At 39.9% G+C, this 23142-nt stretch overlaps 2 protein-coding genes across 6 annotated transcripts in view; one reads left to right on the top strand and one right to left on the bottom strand.

Moving 5' to 3' along the window:
- Positions 1–23142, bottom strand: part of LOC306663249 (zinc finger protein 124-like) — a 368872-nt gene that overhangs the window by 39685 nt on the left and 306045 nt on the right. The gene's annotated exons all lie outside the window — the stretch shown is intronic.
- On the top strand, positions 13049–13987 carry LOC306663334 (olfactory receptor 2M5-like; the record flags this gene model as incomplete). The annotated part of the gene is made up of 1 exon (XM_079143737.1): positions 13049–13987. The coding sequence occupies one exon, from the start codon at positions 13049–13051 to the stop codon at positions 13985–13987; it is 939 nt and encodes a 312-aa protein (XP_078999863.1).

Here is a 23142-nt window from a genome sequence, read left to right on the forward strand (position 1 = left end):
GAAATGTCAGAAAAGGACTTCAGATTATACATGATTAAGATGATTCATGACACAAAGGATAAGATAAGAGAGCAAATGCAGACAATGAATTATAATACCAATAAGCAATTGAAAGAGCAATTGCAGGAAGCAAAAGATCATTTCAACAAAGACATAGAGATTCTCAAAAGAAACCGAATGGAAATCCTTGAAATGAAGGAAATAATAAACTAAGTTTAAAACTCAATAGAAAGCATCACCAACAGACTAGATCACTTGGAAGACAGAACCTCAGACAATAAAGCAAAATATTGAATCTTGAAAATGAAGTTTATCTCACAGAGAAGATGGTAAGAAATCATGAACAGAACCTCCAGGAACTATGGAATATCATGAAAAGACCAAATTAATCAATATTTGGGATTGAGGAAGGCAGAGATACAAACCAAAGGAATGAACAGTGTATCCAATGAAATAAGAGAAGAAAATTTTCCAAACCTGAAGAATGAAATGGAAAATCAGATACAGGAGGCTTACAGAACACGAAATGCACAAAATCACAACAGATCCACACCAAGGCACATTATAATGAAAATGGCTAATTTTCAAAATAAATATAGGATTTTGAAGGTCACGAGAGAAAAAAATCAGATTACATATGGGGGAAACCAATATGGATAGCAACAGACTTCTCAATCCAGGCTCAAAAAGATAAAAGGGCCTGGAACGACATATTTCAAGCTCTGAAAGAACATGGTTGCCACCTAAGAATCCTATACTCAGCAAAACTAACCGCCAGATTTGAAGATGAAATAAAACCCTTCCATAATAAACAAAAGTTAAAGGAATTTACAAATAGAAAACCTGCACTACAGAATGTTCTCAACAAAATATTCCATGAGGAGGAAATGAAACACAACAATGTAGGTCAGCAAAGGTAGGAACTATCTTAGAGAAAAACCATTCAAAGGAGAAACCGAGCCAAGTTAAAAACCAAAAATAAGCCCAAATGACTGGGAATACAAATCATATCTCAATAATAACCCTGAACTTTAATGGCCTAAACTCATCAATCAAAAGACATACACTGGCAGAATGGATTACAAAGAAAGACAACAATATGCTGCCTGCAAGAGACTTTTCTCATAGAAAAAGCCATCCACAGACTAAAGGTGAAAGGATGGGAAAAAACCTACCGTGCACATGGACTCAGTAAAAAAGCGGGGGTTTCCATCCTTATATCAGATAAAGTGGACTTCAAGCCAAAGTTAGTCAGAAGGGATAAAGAAGGACATTTCATACTGCTTAAGGGAAAGATAAATCAGGAAGACTTAATGATAGTAAATATTTATGCCCCAAACAATGGTGCATCCCTGTACACCAAACAAATCCTTCTCAATTTCACAAATCAAATAGAGTACAATACAATAGTTCTGGGTGAATTTAACACACCACTGTCACCACTAGATAGAACTTCCAAGCTAAAACCAACCAAAGAAACCATAGAACTCAATAACACAATCAATAGCCTAGACTTAATAGACATATATAGAATATTCCATCCATCAATGAGTGGATTCACTTTCTTCTTAGCAGCACATGGAACCTTCTTGAAAATAGACCATATGTTATGCCACAAAGTAGCCCTTAGGAAATGCAAAAAGTAGAAATACTGCCTTGTGTTCTAACAGATCATAATGGACTGAGAGTAGAAATCAATGACAAAATTATAAAAAATAAATTACTCCAACACCTGGAGACTAAATAATATGCTACTGAATGAAACATGGATAACAGAAAACATCAGGGAGGAGATAAAACATTCTTAGAGGTCAATGAGAATGATGATACAACATATCAAAATCTCTGGGTTACTATGAAAGTGGTACTAAGAGGAAAATTCATTACATGGAGTGCATTCCAGAAAAGAAAGAAAAGTCAACAACTAAATGACCTAATATTACAGCTCAAATCCCTAGAAAAAGAACAGAATAACAGCAAAAGTAGTAGAAGACAGGAAATAATTAAAATCAGAGCTGAAATCCATGAACTTGAAACAAAAGAAACAATTCAAAAAATTGACAAAACAAAAAGTTGGTTCTTGGGAAACAAAAACAAAATAGACAAACCCCTAATCACACTAACAAAGATAAGGAGAGAGAAAACTCAAATTACAAAAACTCATGATGAAAAAGGAAATATCATGACAGACACCACTGAGATACATAACATAATGAGAAGCTTCTTTGAAAATCTGTATTCCAACAAAATAGAAACTTATGAAGACATTGACAAATTTCTAGATACATATGCTCCTCCAAAACTGAACCAGGAGGACATACACAATTTAAACAGATCAATACCAAGCAATGAAATAGAAGAAGCCATTAAAAATGTACCATCCAAGAAAAGCCCAGGACCAGATGGATTCTCAGCCGAGTTCCACAAGACCTTCAAAGAAGAACTTATTCCAATACTTCTCAAAGTATTCCAGGAAATAGAAAAGGAGAGTACCCTACCAAACTCATTCTATGAAGCTAAAATCACCCTCATACCCAAACCAGGGAAAGACACATTAAGGAAAGAAAATTTTAGAACAATATTCTTGATGAATATAGATGCAAAGATCCTTAACAAAATATTGGCAAACCATATCCAAAAACATATTAAGAAAATTGTGCACCATGATCAAGTGGGGTTCATCCCTGGAATGCAAGGATGGTTTAACATCCATAAATCAATAACTGTAATCTATCATGTCAATAGACTTAAGGATAAGAATGCTATGGTTATTTCCATTGATGCAGAAAAAGCATTCGACATAATACAACACGCCTTCATTGTCAAAACACAAGAAAAAATAGGGATAGTAGGAACATACCTGAACATTTTAAAGGCTATTCATGCTAAGCCTAAGACCAAAATCATTCTTAATGGAGAAAAGCTGAAACCATTCCCTTTAAAAATGGGAAAAAGACAGATATGTTCTCTTTCACCACTTCTATTCAACATTTTCCTCAAAACTCTAGCCAGAGCAATTAGACAGACTAAAGAAGTTAAAGGGATACAAATAGGAAAAGAGGAACTTACTGTCACTGTTTCCTGATGACATAATTCTATATTTACAAGATAAAAAAAACTCCTCCAGAAAACCTGTAGATCTCATCAATGAATTCAGCAAAATAGCAGGCTATAAAATCAACACACTTCAATCTAAAGCATTTTTATACACAAGTGATCAAACATCTGAAAGGGAAATGAGGAAAACAACTTCATTTGCAATAGCCTCAAAAAAGAAGTAATTAGGAATCAATCTAATCAAAGAGGAAAAAGATCTCTACATTGAAAACTACAAAACATTGAAGAAAGAAAATGAGGAAGACCTTAGAAGATGGAAAGATCTCCCACATTCTTGGATAGGCAGAATTAATATTGTCAAAATGGCCATACTATCAAAAGTGCTTTAAAGATTCAATGCAATTCCAATGAAAATCCCAATGATATACCTCACAGAAATAGAGCAAGCAATCATGAAATTCATTGGGAAGAATAAGAAACCCAGACTAGCTAAAGCAATCCTTAGCAGGAAGAATGAAACGGGGTTATCGCAATACCAGAACTTCAACTATACTACAAAGCAATAGTAACAAAAACAGCATAATATTGGCAACAAAAGAGACAGGTAGATCAGTGGTACAGAATAGAGGACATGGACACAAAGGCAAATAAATACAATTTTCTCATACTGGACAAAGGTGCCAAAAATATGAAATGGAGAAAAGACAGTCTGCTAAACAAATGGTGCTGGGAAAACTGGAAGTCCATATGCAGCAGAAGGAAACTAAATCCCTATCTCTCATCCTGCACAAAAATCAACTCACAATGGATCAAGGACCTTGAAATCAGACCTGAGACTCTGCATCTTATAGAAGAAAAAGTAGGTCGAAAGCATCACCTTGTTGGCTTAGAATCAGACTTCCTTAACGGGACTCCCATAGCACAAGGAATAACAGCAAGAATCAATAACTGGGACAGATTAAAACTAAATAGCTTTCTCTCAGCAAAAGAAACTATCAGCAATGTGAAGAGAGAGCCTAGAGAGTGGGAAAAAAATCTTTGAAACACATATTTCAGATAGAGCACTAATTTCCAGAATATATAAAGAACTCAAAAACTCTACACCAAGAATACAAATAACCCAATCAACAAATGGGCTTAAGGATATGAACAGATACTTCACAGAAGAAGATCTACAAGCAATCAACAAACATATAAAAAAATGTTCACCATCTTTGGTAATAAGAGAAATGCAAATCAAAACTACACTGAGATTCCATCTCACACCAATTAGAATGGTGATTATCAAGAACACAAGCAACAATAGGTGTTGGTGATGATGTGGGAAAAAAGGTAAACTCATACATTGCTTGTGGGGCTGAAAATTAGTGCAGTCACTCAGGAAAGCATTGTGGTGATTCCTTAGAAAACTTGGAATGGAACCACCATTTGACCCAGCTATCCCACTCCTTGGCCTATACCCAAAGGACTTAAAATCAACAAACTACAGAGATACAGCCACATCAACGCTCATAGTTGCTCAATTCACAATAGCCAGATTGTGGAAACAACTTAGATGTCCTTCAATTGATGAATGGATAAAGAAACTGTGGTATATATATACAATGGAATATTACTCAGCTATAAAGAACAATAAAATTATATCATTTGCAGGCAAATGGATGAAATTGGAGAATATCATGCTAAATGAGATAAAGCAATTTCAAAACACCAAAGGACAAATTATCTCACTGATAATCTGATGATGTCACATAATGGGGAGTGGGAGAGGGGCAAGAATGGAGGAATGAGAGACTGCATAGAGGGAAAAGAGACATGGTAAGAATGGGAGGAATGAAAAAATAACAGAAAGAATCAAACACTGTTACTCTATGTAAATGTATGATTATGCAAATGGTATGCCATTACTCCATGTACAAACAGAAACAACATGTATCCCATTTGTTTAAAATAAATATAAGTAAAAAAAAGTAGAGAAAGCAGTCATAAAATTCATTTGGGAAAATAAGAGACACAGAATAGCTAAGAAAATCCCTAGCAAGAAAAGTGAAGCAGGAGGCATCACAATACCAGACCTTAAATTATATGACAGAGAAATAGTAACAAAAACTGCTAGTATTGGAACCAACCTATGCAGATAGACCAGTGCTTCAGAATAGAAGACACAGAGAAAAACTCACATAAATACAGTTTTCTCATAATAGACAAAGGTGCCAAAATATACAATGGAGAAAAGGTAGCCTCTTCAACAAATGATCCTAGGAAAACTGGAAATCCATCAGTAACAGCTGAAATTAAACCTATCTCTCACTCGGCACAAAATAACCTCAAAGTAGATCAAAGGCTCAGGTTCTAAAACAGAGATTCTGTGCCTAATAGAAGAAAACGTTGGCTCAAATCTTTATCATGTCGACTTAGGACATGACTTCCTTAACAAGACTCCCAAAGCACAATAAATAAAAACAAGAATCAATAAATGTAATGGATTCAAACTGCAAAGTTTCTTCTCAGCATAGAAGGCAATCAATCATGTGAAAAGAGAGCCTACAAAGTGGGAAAAAATCTTCATCTCATGCACATCAGATAGAGCACTAATCTCCAGGATATATAAAGAACACAAAAAACTTAACACAAAAACACAAATAACCCAATCAATAAATGGGTTCAGGAACTGAACAGACACTTCACAGAAGAAGAAATACAACTGGTCAACAAACATATGAAGAAGTGTTCATCACCTCTAGCGATTAGAGAAATGCAAATCAAAACTACTCTAAGATTTCAACTCACTCCAGTCAGAATGACAATTATCAAGAATAAAAGCAACAATAAGTGTTGGCAAGTATGTGGGGGCAAAGGTGCACACATACATTGCTGGTGGGACTGCAGATTGGTGCCACCACTCTGGAAAGCAGTATGGAGATTCCTTAGAAAACTTAGAATGGAACCACTATTCCAGCAATCCCACTCTTTGGTTTTTGCCTAAAACACTTAAAATCAACATACTACAGTGATGCAGGCACATCAATGTTTATGGCAGCTCAATTCACACTAGCTAAATCATGGAAAGAACCTAGATGCCCTTCAACAGATGATTGAATAAAGAAATTGTGGTACATATACACAATGGAATATTACTCAGCCTAAAAGAAGAATGAAATTATGGTATTTGCAGGTAAATGGATGGAACTGTAGAATATCATGCTAAGGGGAATAAGCCAATCTCAGAAAGTCAAAGTTCTAATGTTTTCTCTGATAATCAGATGCTGAACCATAGAGGGAGATGGGTGGGGAACAATGAGGGAAGTTTGAAATATGCAGAGGAGAATGAGGGGAGAGGTGAGGTGGTAGGGATGGGGAAGACAGTAGAATGAGACAGATATTATTACCCTATACACATGTATGATGATGCTACTGGTGTCACTCAGCACCATGTACAGCCACAAGAATGGGAAGTTATGTTCCTTTTCTGTACAATGTGTCAAAATATGTTCTACTGCCGTGTGTAATCAATTAGAACAACTTTTTAAAAACCTATATGTAATATGATCTCCAGTATCCAGTAAAAGGTTAAATGTATACTTGAATCTTGTATTTTACACATTTTCTAAAATCTGGCTGAACTTACTTAAATAAAAATGTTCCTTCCTAAAGATCAATGTTAGAATTTGCATTTGATTAAGATTAATGGTCTGCTAATTAAACTCATTCAGCAATGATGACCATAAAAATATTTTCTTCTTCATTTGAAACAGAGATGTTCTAAATAATATTGCCTCATTAAAACTTACAGTTTTTATATCATATCATAAATATATTATATTTATAAATGTTTATAATGTAATATACTTCAATTTTTTTAAATTCAATTTTTTTCCTAGCTATTTCTCACTAAAGATGTGTTAATTACTATATTTCAAAATCACTGCTGTGACTTAACTTTTACATTTTTTTCTTTCAATTATTTATTTCTTAAATTTTAGGTGCATTTCTAATACAAATGTTAATGATGATCTTGAAATCAGTGAAGACAAACAAAACTCTTTAGAGAAACTGAACAAACAACAAAGCATTCTCAAGTTCACAGGATTAGACAAAGGGGAACAAAAGGAAGGGAGGGGAAGACAGTGGAATGAAAGGGACAGACTTTCTGCATTCTCATAGGACTACACAGTCAACCTAACTCCTTATCATGTGCTGCAGTGGGTAACTGACCAGGCCTGGATATCCAGTAAGCTAAGGAGGCATCTCCAAGAATAGGTGCACCACAGAGAGAGGCCAGCAGAGTGAGGCCGCCTTGCTGGGCATCAGGAGAACTCATTGGCACCATGCACTCCTTCCTTTTGAAATGTGAAAGACGTTCCCTGGGACCTCAACATGTCCCTCTGAAGTGTAAAGGCCCTGTGCAGGCTCTGAGTGGAAGGCTAGAGAGTCACTGAAGGCCTGGCAATGGGCCAGCCTCCCTCAGCACATCTGCTTCTGTAAACACACTTCCCACTTGAAGACCCTTACACACAATCATATATCGATTTTTGGAAACCTTGTGCCCAATTATGTTCCATTTTAGACTAGAAAACTTATGACCCTAGGTCGTCTATAAATGTGAAAAATTGTTTAGGGGTTCTCAGAATTTTGAAGTGCTAATGTCCTCTGGGAAAAATAAAGTCAGGTTCCTCCCATTCTTTGAGTGCCTTTTGGGGCTTCTCGTGTGATTCCCACAACAATACAACCACAAGACTGGGAAGTTATACTCCACATATGTATGACATGTCAAAATACATTCTACTGTCATGGTAAACTAAAAACAGATGAATTTTTAAAAATTCTCATAAAATACAACTCATGACATGTGTCATTAAATAAATTTTGGATATTTGAACCATGCTATAAACAATACTCTTGGTTGCGGCTTTCATGATGTGAGCTAGAACCAGTTAGGCACATGCACAGACTGTGGGGAGGGAGAGGGAGTGAGAGACAGAGAGAGAGAGAGAGCGCAAAGGCTTCAGAACCCTGTGTTCAAGGAAAAGCCATCATATGACCATGAAGAGCTCTGTACTAAGACTTCCAGATGGGTCTTTCTGATCTAATACTCTCAGAAAACATGAGAGATTGAAAAAATCATCATATTTATTAAACCTATTAGGTTTTGAAGTGATTATAAGCAAGTGGAACTGGAATCTTTAACTGTGGACTCCCAAGGGTGAATTCCCACAGGAAACATTTATTTGCATATCTGGCTAGATCTTATTTGCATATAATTTCATTAGTACTTGCAATAGTTTAAATGAATGATGTTATTCCATTAAAAGGTCATGATGAAACTTGATCCCCAATGTAACACATTAACAAATGTGGCCTTTGGGTGTTGATTAAAAGTTAGGAGAATGCAGCTCAAATTAATCTGTGGGCATCTTGATCATGGACTCCCAGCTAGCAGACCATGGAAAATCATTTCTTTTGTTAATGAATTACTCAATCTCTGGTATTTTTTCATAGTCTCACGAAGAACATATTTTAACATTTTTATTGACAATGGAGGAAAACTGAATATTTCTTAAGGACTGTGACTGTACCTAAGGGGTAGAGCAATTGCTTATCATGTGTGAAGCCCTGGGATAGATCCCCAGTTCTGCAAAAAATAAAAACAAGCAAACAAACAAACACAAATCCTGTTGAGATGTTAAAGTGTATTTAACATAGTAAAATGCCTTCAAAACTCTTGGGTCCTGTCATTATTTTCAGGTTTTTGTATGTTCATACAATATCAACTACACATACATATAGAAACATCTTTTTTATTTTCCCCATTGACATAGCTTAATTTTAAGAATTATGTGTATAACCATGTATACATTTTCAAGCATTTTTGAACAGTGACAGCAACTATATTATTCTACATGTTTCACAATTTTTTTGTGATAACTCTTCTCAATGGACTTAATATATTTCTACTTTGTCCTTTCCTTCATCCTGAAACTTATGATATATTCAAACATAGAGTATAAGGAAGAAGTAATTGCCTTTAAAAAAATGCTATACCTGGTGTGGAGAACTCTTGGTCATCAGAATAAAACAAATATAATTTCCTACTTACATGTGCAACAAAGCAGTATGAGAAAAACAGGCCCTCACATCTGGTGTGAGAAATGCTGTATTGGGTGGCATGAACGAATGGGGAAAATCTTTAGTCTTTCCCTCTGTGTATTTCATAAGAGTATTGAAAGATGGTTCTACACAGTTAGTGGCAGAGTCGGGCACCACAGATGCCCAGCTTTCAAAGCCAGAAAAAGTCACAAGAGTGCTAAGTCACAAACGTAGGAAAGGCAGCCTGAGGTGAACACAGAATGGCCCACCTGTCAAGCCCATTTGACAGGAACTAATAAAGGCTTTAAAAGCTCTATTTACAGGAAAATAAGGGGAAAAAAAAAACTCTCAGAGTTTTCATTCATTAAGAATAAGAAGACTACTAACTTCCTGCTTCTCCCTGAAGCATATGGAGTTAATACAGTTAAAAATCATGAAATATTTAAAAAGGAGTGTCAAAATGCAGTCATCATAGGTGAATGAAACAGGAAAAAAATGTATAGTAAGTTTATATTATTCCTTAATAAAGTGAAATGACTTTCTTTTCATGATAAATATTCACTCACCTTCACAAATTCAAAACTACATTTTATGAAACCCTAGGAGAAAACAGGGTCATAACACAGAGTAGTGTAATTGAAGATTAGGGACTGAATTCCCCACAGGATTGCAAAAGCGTGCCACAGATGGCTTACAGAACTCTGCTGCAGAGACTTACTCTGGAAATTTAAAGGCTTCTGGTGTCCTTGGATGTGGGATGTCTTCTTGAAGACATTGAAGGTAAGACCCAGAAAGAAGGTGCATTCCACAATCTGTATATGGTTTTGGCATTGGGGAGTCCAAGTCCCTGGATGGAACCACCATCTGTTCAATAACTGTGTATCAGAAATTCTGTTATTTTAAATGCCTCTAAATAATGAGATGATTTTTCATGTTGATCTACAACTTACTCCTTTATAGTTTCTGAAAAAGTAGAGTATACATTTCCTATATTTCTAACAATTTTAAAATTAAATGAAATAATGCCAGTGAAGATGCTTAAGGAAGGTAATGCCTTGTTTAACAGGGATATAAAGTATGGGAATTTAAGAATCACTGCAAGATACTCCAGTGGAACTGGTCTATTATCTATGGGAATCTTATGACCATCCCTTGTGCACGAATCTCTCTTGTTTGTTAAAGAGAAAATGAGAAATAAACACATAGCTTGTCAATAATGACCCAACAATGAATAAGGAAATGAAGGGCAGCGGGTCTGAGTGGTGATGGTAAAGTTGGTCTGAATAGTGCATGCTGCGACTGACGTAGTTGGATGAGGAACCGTGAGAGGTAACTTATCCTACTGACAATCATGTGGGGTGGAGAGAACAGAAACAAAATCCTGCAGATGCTGCTTAAGTGGTCTGGTGATACAAGAGTTGGTGTGGACACCAACTAAGCCCAGGTTCACCCAACCTGGATGTGCTCACCTTCTTTGGTCATGTGGAACAGAGAGGGAGGGCTCCTGTCCAGCTCAGTGTGTGCAGAGCTGGACTAGGGAATGAAGAAGGAGTCAGAGCACTGCGTGTGCTGGAACTGGAAGAAGTGACCTTCAGAGGTAGAGGACTGTAGGAAAGAATGTCAGCAACCAACTGTCCCTGAGGAATGTCGCAGGAGAGTGATGTGGGGGACTGAGCAGTTTGTGGACTAGTTAAAACAGTGACTTCAGTCCAGTCTGAAAGAAGTCACTCTGATGATCTGGGTACCTTTAAGGATGCAGCAGAGGGTTTGAAACATGGCTGGTGAAAAATGAAGAATGGAATGAATGTTCTGGAGCTGATTGACATGTTTCATTCTTTCCCCAACTTTTAGTAATATGTGTATGAGAAAGCATAAATAAGGTAACACACAGTAACAAACCAGCAAACTTAAAAGGAAATGCATACAGCTGGGAAAGGGGATGTGGTTGCTTCATGTGGTGTGGTCTTCTGCATCTGGGCAGTAAATTTCAATCAGCAGGCATGGACACTCATGGGCCTGGTTCATTGTGACTTGTTTCAAGATTTCCCTGATTGGTGTACAATGAAAGACTTGCACAAGGGTGAATGATAGGAAAAGGTTTAGAAAATATAATGAGTTCTTTAAAACAGAGAGAACATTATATTGTCTATAGTCACCCTGCTGCACAACAGAATGCCAGAATCCTCTCTCTGATCTCACTGTAATTGAGGAGCCCTTGACCACTGCCCACATCCTTCCTTCCCCACCTGGTCCTCAACCTCTGCAAAGTGCCCTTCGATGCTCAGCTTATGCAGGTCCACATGAGTGAGACCTCGTGGGTCTCGTTCTGCGCTTGGGTTGTTTTGCTTAACAAGATGACCCCAGTTCCATCCATGTTGTTGAAAACAGACAATGTACTGCACATTTCAAATATTCTAGAAGAAATCATTTTGAATGTTCTCATAACAGAGAGACCACAAATGTTTAAAGAAGTAGATAAGCTTATCCTGATTTGAACACTACACTACTTATACACAGAAGCATCACATGCACCACATAAACATGCAGAAGGATCACATGTCAATTGAAAATAAACACAACAGCAATAAATAGTACAAAGACTATACAATTAGCAAAATTCTTATGAAGGGCAGGAAAGTAAGACATTTGAAAAAGCCGAGCAGCGTGGTTTGCACTTATCCACACAACTGGGGTGGAGTTCATTGTGAAGGATGATAACTGTGAGAAGCACTGATAAAGGCATGTGGAACTGAGGAGGGAGGGCGGGTGCAGGGAGCTCCTGGCTACCACTGCAGTGCTGGTGTGGTCACAGACTGGGTGAGGAGTGCATGGAGGATCTGGGAAGAAAAGCAGCTGAACCAGTCATTGGAAAACTTTGTTCAGATGGCATTAAAGAAGAAATAAAAGAAGCCAATGCTCGATCCCACGGGAAGAAGGCCCAAAAGGAAATTAAATGGAGGTCAAAACACAGTGTAAGAAAGGTGCTGCTCTTCAGCCAAGTGAGGACTCTTAAAGGGATTTTCCACAAACTATCAAAGATTGATGTTTTTATAAAATATGAGAGTCAAAGACCAAGTAGGGATGGGCTTTATTCCTGCAAGTGGTATGTAATGTTAAAATACTTGTAGAATCCATGAAGCAGGCAACATTTCAAAGACCTGAAGGTTTCATTTCTTAGCTTCATACCTCCTTCTCCTTACAAATATGCAAATATACAGAGTGGAAAATAAGGCTAAAGAAAATGAATAATTTTCTACTGTCACATGGCAGAAATAATCTGCAGACAGCGTTTCCATTCGAGGCCCCTCCAACTGGTTGCGAGGAGTTCGTCCTGCTCTATGTATCACCAGTATCTCTGACCCTCAGAGACAGAGTACAGCGAGGCAACAATGGTAAGACCTTCCCATGAGGACTCCCATTATCAGAAACATGCTCTGATCAACATGTTTCTCTTGTTGGTGACTCCATTTCTCTCTTGGCCTGGTCTTTGAATAACTAGATCTTATTTTAATACTTGCTTCCCTCCACATTTTACAGATGAACTTTTGTTAATGCCACAGTGTGATAAAGAAGGTTCCATGGAAATGGACAGAAATGCCACAGAATCCCAGGAAATCCAGGACTCTTCCCGTGATCACTGTGATGACATGACACCTTTCAGCTGAATTCTCTCTGTGACCAGATGATGTGATTTTGAGAAGACTTCCAGGAGTTTACTCTGAAATCCAACATGCACCCAAACTAGGCATCTTGAACTTGAAACTCACATCAAGTTACAAAGAATCCTTAACCACCCTCACCTACAGGTAAAAATTACCTGACATGAGACAAAACCCCTCCACATTTCCACAGCAAAACGCTGCCCATTCCTTACCTGCTGTGTCTCCACAGTGAGCAGCTCACCATGGCCTGGGGGAACCAGACCTTCATCTCTGTCTTCGTCCTGCTGGGCATCTTTGATCACAGCCCCACCCACACCTTCCTCTTCGCTCTGGTCCTGGGCATCTTCATGGTGACCTTCATGGGCAACTCCACCATGGTCCTCCTCATCTACCTGGATACCCAGCTCCACACTCCCATGTACTTTCTCCTCAGCCAGCTCTCCCTCATGGACCTCATGCTCATCTGCACCACCGTCCCCAAGATGGCCTTCAACTACCTTTCTGGCAGGAACACCATCTCCCTGGCAAGCTGTGGGACCCAGATATTCTTCTACGTGTCCCTGATGGGAGCAGAGTGCTTCCTGCTGGCTGCAATGGCCTATGACCGCTATGTGGCCATTTGCCATCCATTAAGATACCCAGTTCTCATGAGCCAGAAGGTCTGTGGCCTCATGGCTGCTTCCTCCTGGGTCCTTGGCTCCCTTGATGGTATAATTGAAGCTGCAGTTGCTTTGTCCTTTCCATACTGTGGTTCCCGGGAAATACCCCACTTTCTCTGTGATGTGCCTGCCCTGCTCACCTTGGCCTGCACAGACACCTTGACATTTGAAAGGATGATATTTATCTGCTGTATCATTATGCTTCTGTTCCCTGTTGCCATCATCATTGCCTCCTATGCTCGCGTGATTCTGGCTGTCATTCGCATGGGGTCTGGGGAGGGGCGCCGCAAAGCTTTTGCCACCTGCTCTTCCCACCTCATGGTGGTGGGCATGTACTACGGTGCAGCGATGTTCATCTACATGAGACCCACTTCTAACCGGTCCCCCATGCAGGACAAGATTGTGTCGGTCTTCTACACCATCCTCACCCCCATGCTCAACCCCCTCATCTACAGCCTGAGGAACAGGGAGGTTTCCAGGGCATTCATGAAGGTACTTGGTGTAAGCTTGGGACATGGTTAGCAGCCAAATAAAATCATACAGAAAGTGACCAAAGCAAGCTTTATTGGAATTTGGCTCTCAGGCAAAATTTACAGCCCCCGGTAAATTCTCTACAGGTCAGGTAGAGATCCAGAGAAAATCAAGAAAATCACATGTGGCCCTGGCTTCCCAGGGTCCTATAGGCAAGAATGGAAGGGGGGTCCTGCTGAGTGACAGGTGGATGTTAAGGGTGAGTGGAGTTTTCCCGCCCTCGATCGGTCACCATTTGGCACATTGTCCTTGGTCTCAGGTGCTTCAATCTTCCTCCTACAGTTACCCAGATTCTGACCTAACATCCTGACCTTTTTGGTTTTATAGGGTGCTGGAGTCCATCTGGCTACTTCCTGCATGTTAAGAGGCATCATGGGGAAGAAAAGGTTCGGGTTCTAGGTCTGTGGAGTGGCGACTATAGGAGCGTAGGAGCTTCTGGTTGTATGTCACCCTAGCAACTCATGCGGTTCAGGGAAAACCTGAGAAGACAGGGAGAAATCATTAGCAGAAATCCTATCACAGAAAGAGCAGTAAGAGTAGGGGTCAGCCAAGTGACAAGAGTGGAGTTCAACCATCCTTGCCAGGGGTCATTTCATTCTTCTTGCTTCAGCCTTTTATTTGGACATCTGAGTGTTTCAACATTGCTTTTCCATTAAACCAGTTTCATTGATGCAGCAACAACATTCTCTTCGGAAGAGGCATGTTCCCCCTTTGTCTGCTGACGGATCTAGTGCTCGGCGGTTCTGCAAGGAAACTTGAGCAATAAATGTTATTCATCTTTGCAGGAATGTCAGGGGGCAGCAGATGCCTTCATTGCCTTCTGGAGTTGCTATTCTAGATTTTGGGTGGCAGTGACTGTATAACCAAGTCCTCCTTTTGGTATAACCTGTGTTTAGTAGAGATCTCCGTATTTCTGTGACTTAGAACTAGGTAATCATACTAGCAAGCATAGATTAAGCCTTCCTATGTAGCTTAGGAGGATCTGTAGGCCTTAAACTAACTAAAATCTCCTGCTTCTGGCAGTTTCTCTTGATAGCAGGTACATCTGCCTAAGAATCTCTCTCTTGTAGCTTCCAGTATTTATTTATTCTATGGAGGTTAACACAAGTGTACATATTAAGTTGCATCTAACTATTGTTTCTTTTAAATGCCCAAAAATGGCTATAATTCTGTTTTAGTTGTTTTGCTAGTGTCTAAGATCAAGTTGGTCAAATTTACCTGTTACTGGCTTTCCTTGGCCTCTGTATTTAGTCTCAATCTCTAAATTTGATATCAACCATCCAGCAAGCCAGTCTCACCAGTCATAAAGTAAGAGTGCTGGACTTTAATTTCAGTGTCTATGACTTTACAGTTATTCACCCCCTTTTATCTAATTGGGGTTTACATTATCTGTCCTATCGATGATGCCCTACTATTTCAAGCTAATTTACAGTGTTTGCTCTTGAAGCAGTACTTCTGCAAAAAAAAAAAAAAAAAAATTAATTAGGCAACTGTTATAGAGTTCACAAGGAAAATACAAAATGGAGTCGCCAACAGTAAAACATTCAGTTTGTGCAATAGCTATCTTGAATTTTGACTGTTATTCATTATATCCCATTTGAGATCACAGTAATCTTTACAAGAAACATCAAACTTTGAACACAACTTTAAATAAGTTAAAGTCTGGCTTATTTTGGAGCCATTCTAACATGCAACAGGGTGAGGTAGAGCCTTATCTCAGGTAAGGAGGGGCTCTTTACAAATCTTAGGTAAAATGTTCTAATTCTGAAGCTGATTTTTGCCTCTTTTGCTATAACTAGCATGACCAGCATGGGCAAAGGAGTATTAGAAAATAAAGGTTTATAGACAGACTTTGAAGATTAAGTGGAGATCAAATAGAGCTCTGTTAATGTTAGGAGCTCTGTGTAGCTCTCAAGGAAGTCCACTGTCCAAATTTACTATAACATGGGCAGGAACAAGAGAAGGGAACTGAGGAAACACTGGTTATCTGGCAAAAGAATTCCTTCCTGCCCCAGAACTGTGTGCCTGAGATAAATGTCAGAGCTGATAGGATTTCTGTACAGAGCCTCCCCAGTGAGGGTACTGCCACGGCAGTTAGGCATCTTGTGCCCCTGCACAGGAACACTCCCAGGCACCAGGCCACAGCCATGAGGTCATCAGAGACCCCAATCTCAGTCACTGTTGTCCCATTTTTTGCTATTGCACATCACATTCTTTTTTAAATGTCATTTTAAGAAATTTATAAAGAATAAAACTTAACAGGCACAATGTCAAGGGTAAGTTAGTGTTTTTAAAGGAATCCTTGTCATTTTGACATATAGATTAAACTTTGGTTTATATCAATACATTAGTATTTGACCTTAGGAAAAACCTCAAATAGCTTTAACTGATTGTCTCACATATATATAACCAACTTAGTTACATGCAAACTTGTTGAAATTTGCCCTTTATTTACACAGACATTCTTAGCACTTACTTTGACCCTCATATATTCCATCACACAAGAACTTTCTTACACAGAAACATTATTTTTCCTTCTACTGAATACATTCCCATACTTAGAACCTTCTATTTTTCTTTCTGATCTGGTGAGCACTTTATGGTGAAAAATCTACACTCCTTCCGTATAGCCTAATGTGAGTGAGAAATCAAGAAGGCATATTTGGAATCTGTGTAGATGTTGACCTGTTTACCTTTGGATAAAACTAGAGCCCTAATCAGAGCAAAGAGTTCAGCCTTTTGGGAAGTGTTCCCTTCTGGAAGGCAATTGGCTTCCAGAACTGAGGTGCAGTGGGGACAACTGCATAAGCAGTTCTAAACAGCATCCATCAGGACCCAGCACAGAACTGCCATCTACAAAAACTGTTAGGTCAGTTGAGGGAAGTGGGTAATTGAAGAGGTCTTCATGAGGTGAACGTATCACCTTTAGCACCTGTGGGAGTGGAAGGGATTTATGACTTAAGAGGTCCTGAAATTGATGGATGGAAAGAACAGTTATTGGTTGGAGTAGAGTGAGTTTTAGAGCTTCCTAAGTTAATTCTGCTGCTGCCACCAGTGCTCACAGACAGGGTAGCCACTCGCAAACCATGGAATCAAGCTGCTTGGAGAGATATGCCACTGGTTTTTAAGAAGATCCAGTTGGTTGCATGAGAAGGTCAGTGGCAACACCCTGTTTTTCATCTGTGAAGAGGTGAAAAGGACGGTTAGAGTTGGGGAGAGCAAGAGAGAGCAGGGGAGGACGTGAGAGCATCCCTGAGCTTGTAAAAAGAGTTAGCTATCATCTTGGGGGAGGTAAGGGGCCCATGTGGAGTCTCCTTTGCTGCCTGATACAGGGGTTTGACAAGAAGTGTAAAATTAGGGACCCAGTGTCTGAAAAATCCAGCCAAACTCAGGAAAGAGAAAATGTGATCTGCCATTTCTGGTGGTTTATGTACTGGCAGTATGGGGGTGTTACAAGGGAAGTCAGTAGGGGTAAGGAGTCCCTAAGTAAGCAACTGGTCTATAATGGGTTTAAGTCCTTACCTGTGAGTACAGGAAATTGGAAACTGGGGACATGAAGGAAACTTAGCTTGAAGTTTCAGTTGGATGGGGACTGGCTTGTGGTGGGAGGCTATGACTAGCTTGGAAGTGTCCCAGATTTGGGGGTTGACCAGGTCTGGGGGCAGTGGTAGGGTAGGTGGTGTGGGGATGCTAAAGAATGAATGAAATAGAGGTAGAAGAAGGTGAACACTAGCAGTGTGCCTGGGAAGAAGCTGTAGGGTGGATCCTAGGAGTTGGAGAACATCTCTTCCTAGGAGGGGGACTGGACAGGAGGGAATAACTAGGAATGAGTGTGTAAAAGGATGTCCCTCCAGGGCACAGGCTATAGCTCTTCTGCTTGGGGAGGAGGGCTTTCTGCCAATTCCCATAACCAAAACCTGGGAAGAAAATAAAGGCCCAGAGTGGGCAGGCAAGACAGAATAGGTGGCCCCCATGTCCACAAGGAAAGTAATGGACTTACCCACTACCTGGAGCTTTACCCTGGGCTCTGCTAGGGTAATGGGTCTCCTCAAGTCCAGACTCCTTCAGTCTTCTGCAAATCCCAAATGCTCATGGGAAGGGACCGCCTGGCTGGCCACATCCCTGCATAGAGGTGCCACAGAGGGACTGGCCACAGGGCAGTCAGTCTTCCAGTGTCCTGCTTGTTTGCAGGTGGGACACAGCCTGGTGGGGGGCCATGGGTTTGAACATTGACAAGCCCGGTGACCTTTGTGTCAGCCCTTGAAGCAGGCCCCTGGTGGAGAGGATTGCTGGCCCCCATTTGAAGCTCTCGCTGGAGCTGCTGGCCATAGGGAAGTTACCAAGGCTTGGGATTGAAGTGTCACCTTTTTCTACAAATGAATTGCCTGGCCTTTTCAGTTGATTCTTCTTGGTCATTATAGACTTGAAAGGTCATTTTCACTGGATCTTGGATAGGGGTTTGAGGGCCCTCCTCGGTTTGAGCTTTTTTCTTATATCAGGGGCTGATTGAAAAATGAAGTAGGTTGCTAGCACTGTAGCCCCAGAGGGAGATTCAGGGTCCAGTTTAGTATATTTAGTAAGGGCCTCTGTAAGGCAGTTAAGAAACAGTTGGATTCTCATCTGGATTCTGGGTAATTTCCCTCGGTTTATCAAAGTTTACCACCTTATTGGAGACTGCTTGCATGCCTGCTATGAGGTATTGGACCATGTGAGCACAATAATGGTGGCATTACTGGTTTTCCTGATAGTTCCAGTTTGGTTCATTTATTGGAACTGCTGCTGCCCCTGTGGGTAGAGTTATGTCCATTAAATGGGCTTGGTCAGCATGGTCCTGTGCTGCCTGTTGAATATGGGCTCATTCATCTGGAGTGAGAGTGGAAGAAAGAAAAACATGAACATCGTGCCTGGTGAGACTATAAATTTGGGAAAGATATTTAAATTCCTTAATATAAGTAAAGGAATCAACAGAGAAATACTCTAAACAATTCTCAATCTGGGAAAGGTCCTGGAGTGAAAATGGAACATGAACTTGCACAATGCCCTCTGCACCAGCTACTTCCTGGAGAGGAAAAAGAAGCTTTGGGTCAGACGGTGAAAGGGTCTAATGAGATTGTTTATCAGTACTAACAGGGGAGGAGGGAACAGACAGGGGGGAGGGATATTCTGAAGGATGAGAAGGAGGGTAGGTGGGAGGATTCTGAGGAGGATGTGGAGGAGGAGCTGCATCTGCAGGAGGAAGATGTGGGTTTGCAGAAGGAGGACAGGAAGAGGAGGCAGAATTCTGGCCAGAGCATGGAGGAGGGTGGAGTTTGGGACCGCCCCTGCAAGGAGAATTTGGGTGGAGGAACAGGTAGAAGAAGGGGCGGGGTGAGCGCCAAATTCCAAAAATGAAAAGCTTTTAAATGGTTACTCAAGTGGGTGAGAATTTGACAGTGAAGTGCCCTCTGGTGGCCATTTTGAGCCATTATCTAGAAAATACTGAGGCCAAGCCATGGTAGAACAAAAAACTAGCCCTTTACGGCTTAAGTATTGGGAAGTCCCAGTTTAGTTAAATTATGGTGGAGACAGCCCAAAGGAGTTTGGGGGTCCAATGAGCTCCCATTAACCATCCAACTTTACCGAGATAGGTATACCGAAGCCAGGAAAAGGCATCCCAATTTCAGCTCATGCACACCGGAAAAACTGCGGATGGGCCAAAAGTCAAAACGTCTTTTGTTTTTTGGGGGTCCGGAACAGATTAAACGGGGGGCTAACTGGAGGACCAGATGTCTCCCAGTGACTAGAACCCAAGAAGAACTGGTGGGGGGTCTATTACTCATGGGAACAGATAGACCCCTTGCAGAACAGAGGGTAAATATTGGAACGGCAAATGGGGAAAAAAAAAACAAAACCTAACTTACCACAATCTGATGCCAAATAAAGAGAAATGGATGGAGCAGAATGGAACAGAGCTGAGCAGAATGTAACAGAATCTCCTGGTTCTTCTGAGGAGGGGATCGGCCTCAATGCTGAGGGAGGAGAACAAAAACCTTCCCAGGTCTCAGAACCAAATGTAAGCTTGAGGCCACGGTGAGCGGCCAAATAAAATCAGACAGAAAAGTTGTCAAAGCAAGCTTTAATGGAATTTGGCTCTTGGGTGAAATTTCCAGCCCCCCGGGGTACATGACCAGTAAGGACCTGGAAAAATCACACATGCACCCAGCTGCCCAGGGTCTTTATAGGCTGGAATGGGAGGGAGTCCTCCTGAGTGACAGGTGTATGTTAAGGGTCAGTGGAATTTTCCAGCCTACATGATTGGACAGTTTGGCACACTGCCCTTTGTCTCAGTTGCTCTAATCTTCCTCCTACAGTTCACCAAATTACAACCTAACACTAACGAAGGGAAAATCTGAAGAGTGAGTTTGCTGTCATTGTCCCACATTCCTGCTTTAATGATTAATTTCATGAATTTCACCAATAAAGCTCGATAATAAAACGTTATGCGAATATTTATGCTTAATCACATAAGATTTGAAATTTAAAAACATCGTACAGACTTATTTGAAAAAATATATCTCCTCTTCTTGTGGCAAAACTTGAGGTACAATTATAAGTAAATATTTGTAGCAAGAGGAAGTTCAGAACTACATGGTTTATTCTCATAAGAACAATACATGAGAGATATTTGTCCATCATAATACCCATTGTTTGCATTGGTTAAATCTACTATGTCTATTAACAAATAGCATTTAAAAAATAGTATTTCTACATTTACTAGCCAAAACATTCTCATGAGTCCAATTTATACCTTCGGCTAATCAATGTGTCAAAAAGCAAACAAATTATTTATAGGATTTTTAAAAACTAATTAAAATTAACCAGAGGGAGAAAACAGCATATTTTCATGCTGACCAGGTACACTGAGATTATCTGCTAATGGACACTGTATTCCTTTGGACTGCAACAGATTCGTTTCCACTTATTTCCTTATACAACTGAAATCACTTATACACAGGGGAGACTGAATGTGAATATGTGACTTCAAACGTAGACTTACTCTCCATAGATATTTTGATTCTTACTTGAGTCAAACACAACAGTTGCCTGGCAAGGTGGTCAGCTTTTTGGGAGAAGTCCAGATTTTCTGAAGTCCACAATTGACTGTAAATTGTTTGTGTTACAAAAGTATATGTGTATTTTCAAGATGTTAGTACAAAATTTAATGCAACTTTGGAGATCTTTATATTTTTTAGGAACCATTACACTTTAGTATGAATTTAAACTTTTCTCTTAAAACTCTGATGTAATGTCCCCACCATGTTTGTATCCTTTCTGTATAAAATTCACCACCACCCTGACACTATAAAGAACAACCATGTGTCCTATCAAGGCTTATGTGGCACAGTGCCAACATTAAGCAGAACTTCAGCACAGGGCTGTACAATGAAGAGATCCCAGCATTGGCTGGGATTTTCAGTGTGATGCCAGATTCAGGGCAACTTTGTGTTTTTACCCGACTTCTGCACGCTCACAGCACATGGCTCCCATTTATAGGCTCACATGTTCATTCATGCTGCTAAATGAAGAGTCTTATGAGGAGATATGGATTGCAAGTTTGATTTGTGGCTACACAGTCACATACAATGAAATACAATGTTAACTTATCTTGTATGTTTGGGAGACTGTGATAAAATCAATGATGCAAGGAGGTAGGTGATATTCAGAACCTAAATGTGATTTTCAGGAGAGAGACTGTCAAGAGATGGTGTATTTTATAGATAGAAAAGACAACTAAGAGTCTGCATGCTGACACACACCAGGCATCCCTGGAACATAGGAGGATAGAAATTTTGAGGAAGTGTACTTGCCTAGCAGTTGTGAAGCCTAGTATCCTCAGTACCATTGAAAAAACAAACACAAAAAGGAAAGCCAGATTCTGCCATATCTCATATTATAATGGTAAAGGGATCAGGAAAACATAAACAAGGAAATAAACAGTAGGAGGATAAGGAAGGGCAGAGGCATGATCAAGAGGAGAGGGGGTGGAGTTTCACCGTGGCCACAAAAGAATAAGTAAAGAATTAACACGTCCAACTTCAGGCCACTGTTGACTGAAGCCCTAGGAGAACAAAAGAAGGTGTTTAAAGCATGGACATGAACACAAAACTAGGAATTTCAAGGATGATCTGAGGTTGGAAATTAAAATTTGAAAGCATTCCCATTATTCTCATCTCAGCATCAGATTCAGTCTATTCCTTCTGCTGCTCAGACCTACTTCTCTGTGTAAGTCCCAAGGGAAAGGGGAGTTTATAAGAGGACCCCAGTCACCCCAACTGTGCCCTGCTTCAGGACCCAGGCACAAGCATGCCCTGCACAGACTCAATGATCTCACTGTGACTCCCCAACTACCAACATGTTCAGAAGTCATGGCAGCCATTTTTTATTATCCCAGAAGGGGAAACCACCATCTTTAAGTGGGGCAACTCCCATTCTGAGATGCCTGCTGGAGACTGGAAGCCCATTGTTAGGTACGTATGTTGCATCAAGCTCCTGAAGATAGGGAAGTTTAAATACAATATGACTGCTTTATTGTAGTTCTTTAATTTTTTTTATTTTTTCTCACTCCTTCTTTACTTGTTTCCTCAGAGTCTCTCTCCATTTTCTCATGCTAACAATCAACTTCTTTTGATCCTGCTCCTTTCCCTCATCTAGTAACTCTACACTCTCTTTGATCCCATTAACAACTACATCCTACACCCTGTCTCCATCCTCTCTCTCCACCATTAGAAATTATAGATCCAATTGCAAACCTACTGGTTATACTGTCAATGATGATCAAATTCATTCTCTCTGTTTATTACTACAGTACTCTTAACATCTTCATAGGGGCTATATGGTTTAGGTCTGCATATTGTTTGTATTGGGTGCTGCTAATATTGATCTCCCCCTTAAAGGTCAGGTACTGGAGGCCTGCAAGGTCACAGTAAGCATATGGGGGTAAAGTGCAATTCCTCAACTCCACACTGCTAGAAGGGAAGATACAGGAGCAGCATAAAAAAAAATAGGAAGAAACTAACCAAGATGCTATAATAATATAATCCAATGACAGAATGACAGAAGAAATATCAGGAAAAGAGTTCTGAATGTACATAACTAAAACTATCCCC

Source organism: Sciurus vulgaris (assembly GCF_902686455.1).
Source record: "Sciurus vulgaris genome assembly, chromosome: 6".
Lineage (NCBI taxonomy): Eukaryota > Metazoa > Chordata > Mammalia > Rodentia > Sciuridae > Sciurus > Sciurus vulgaris.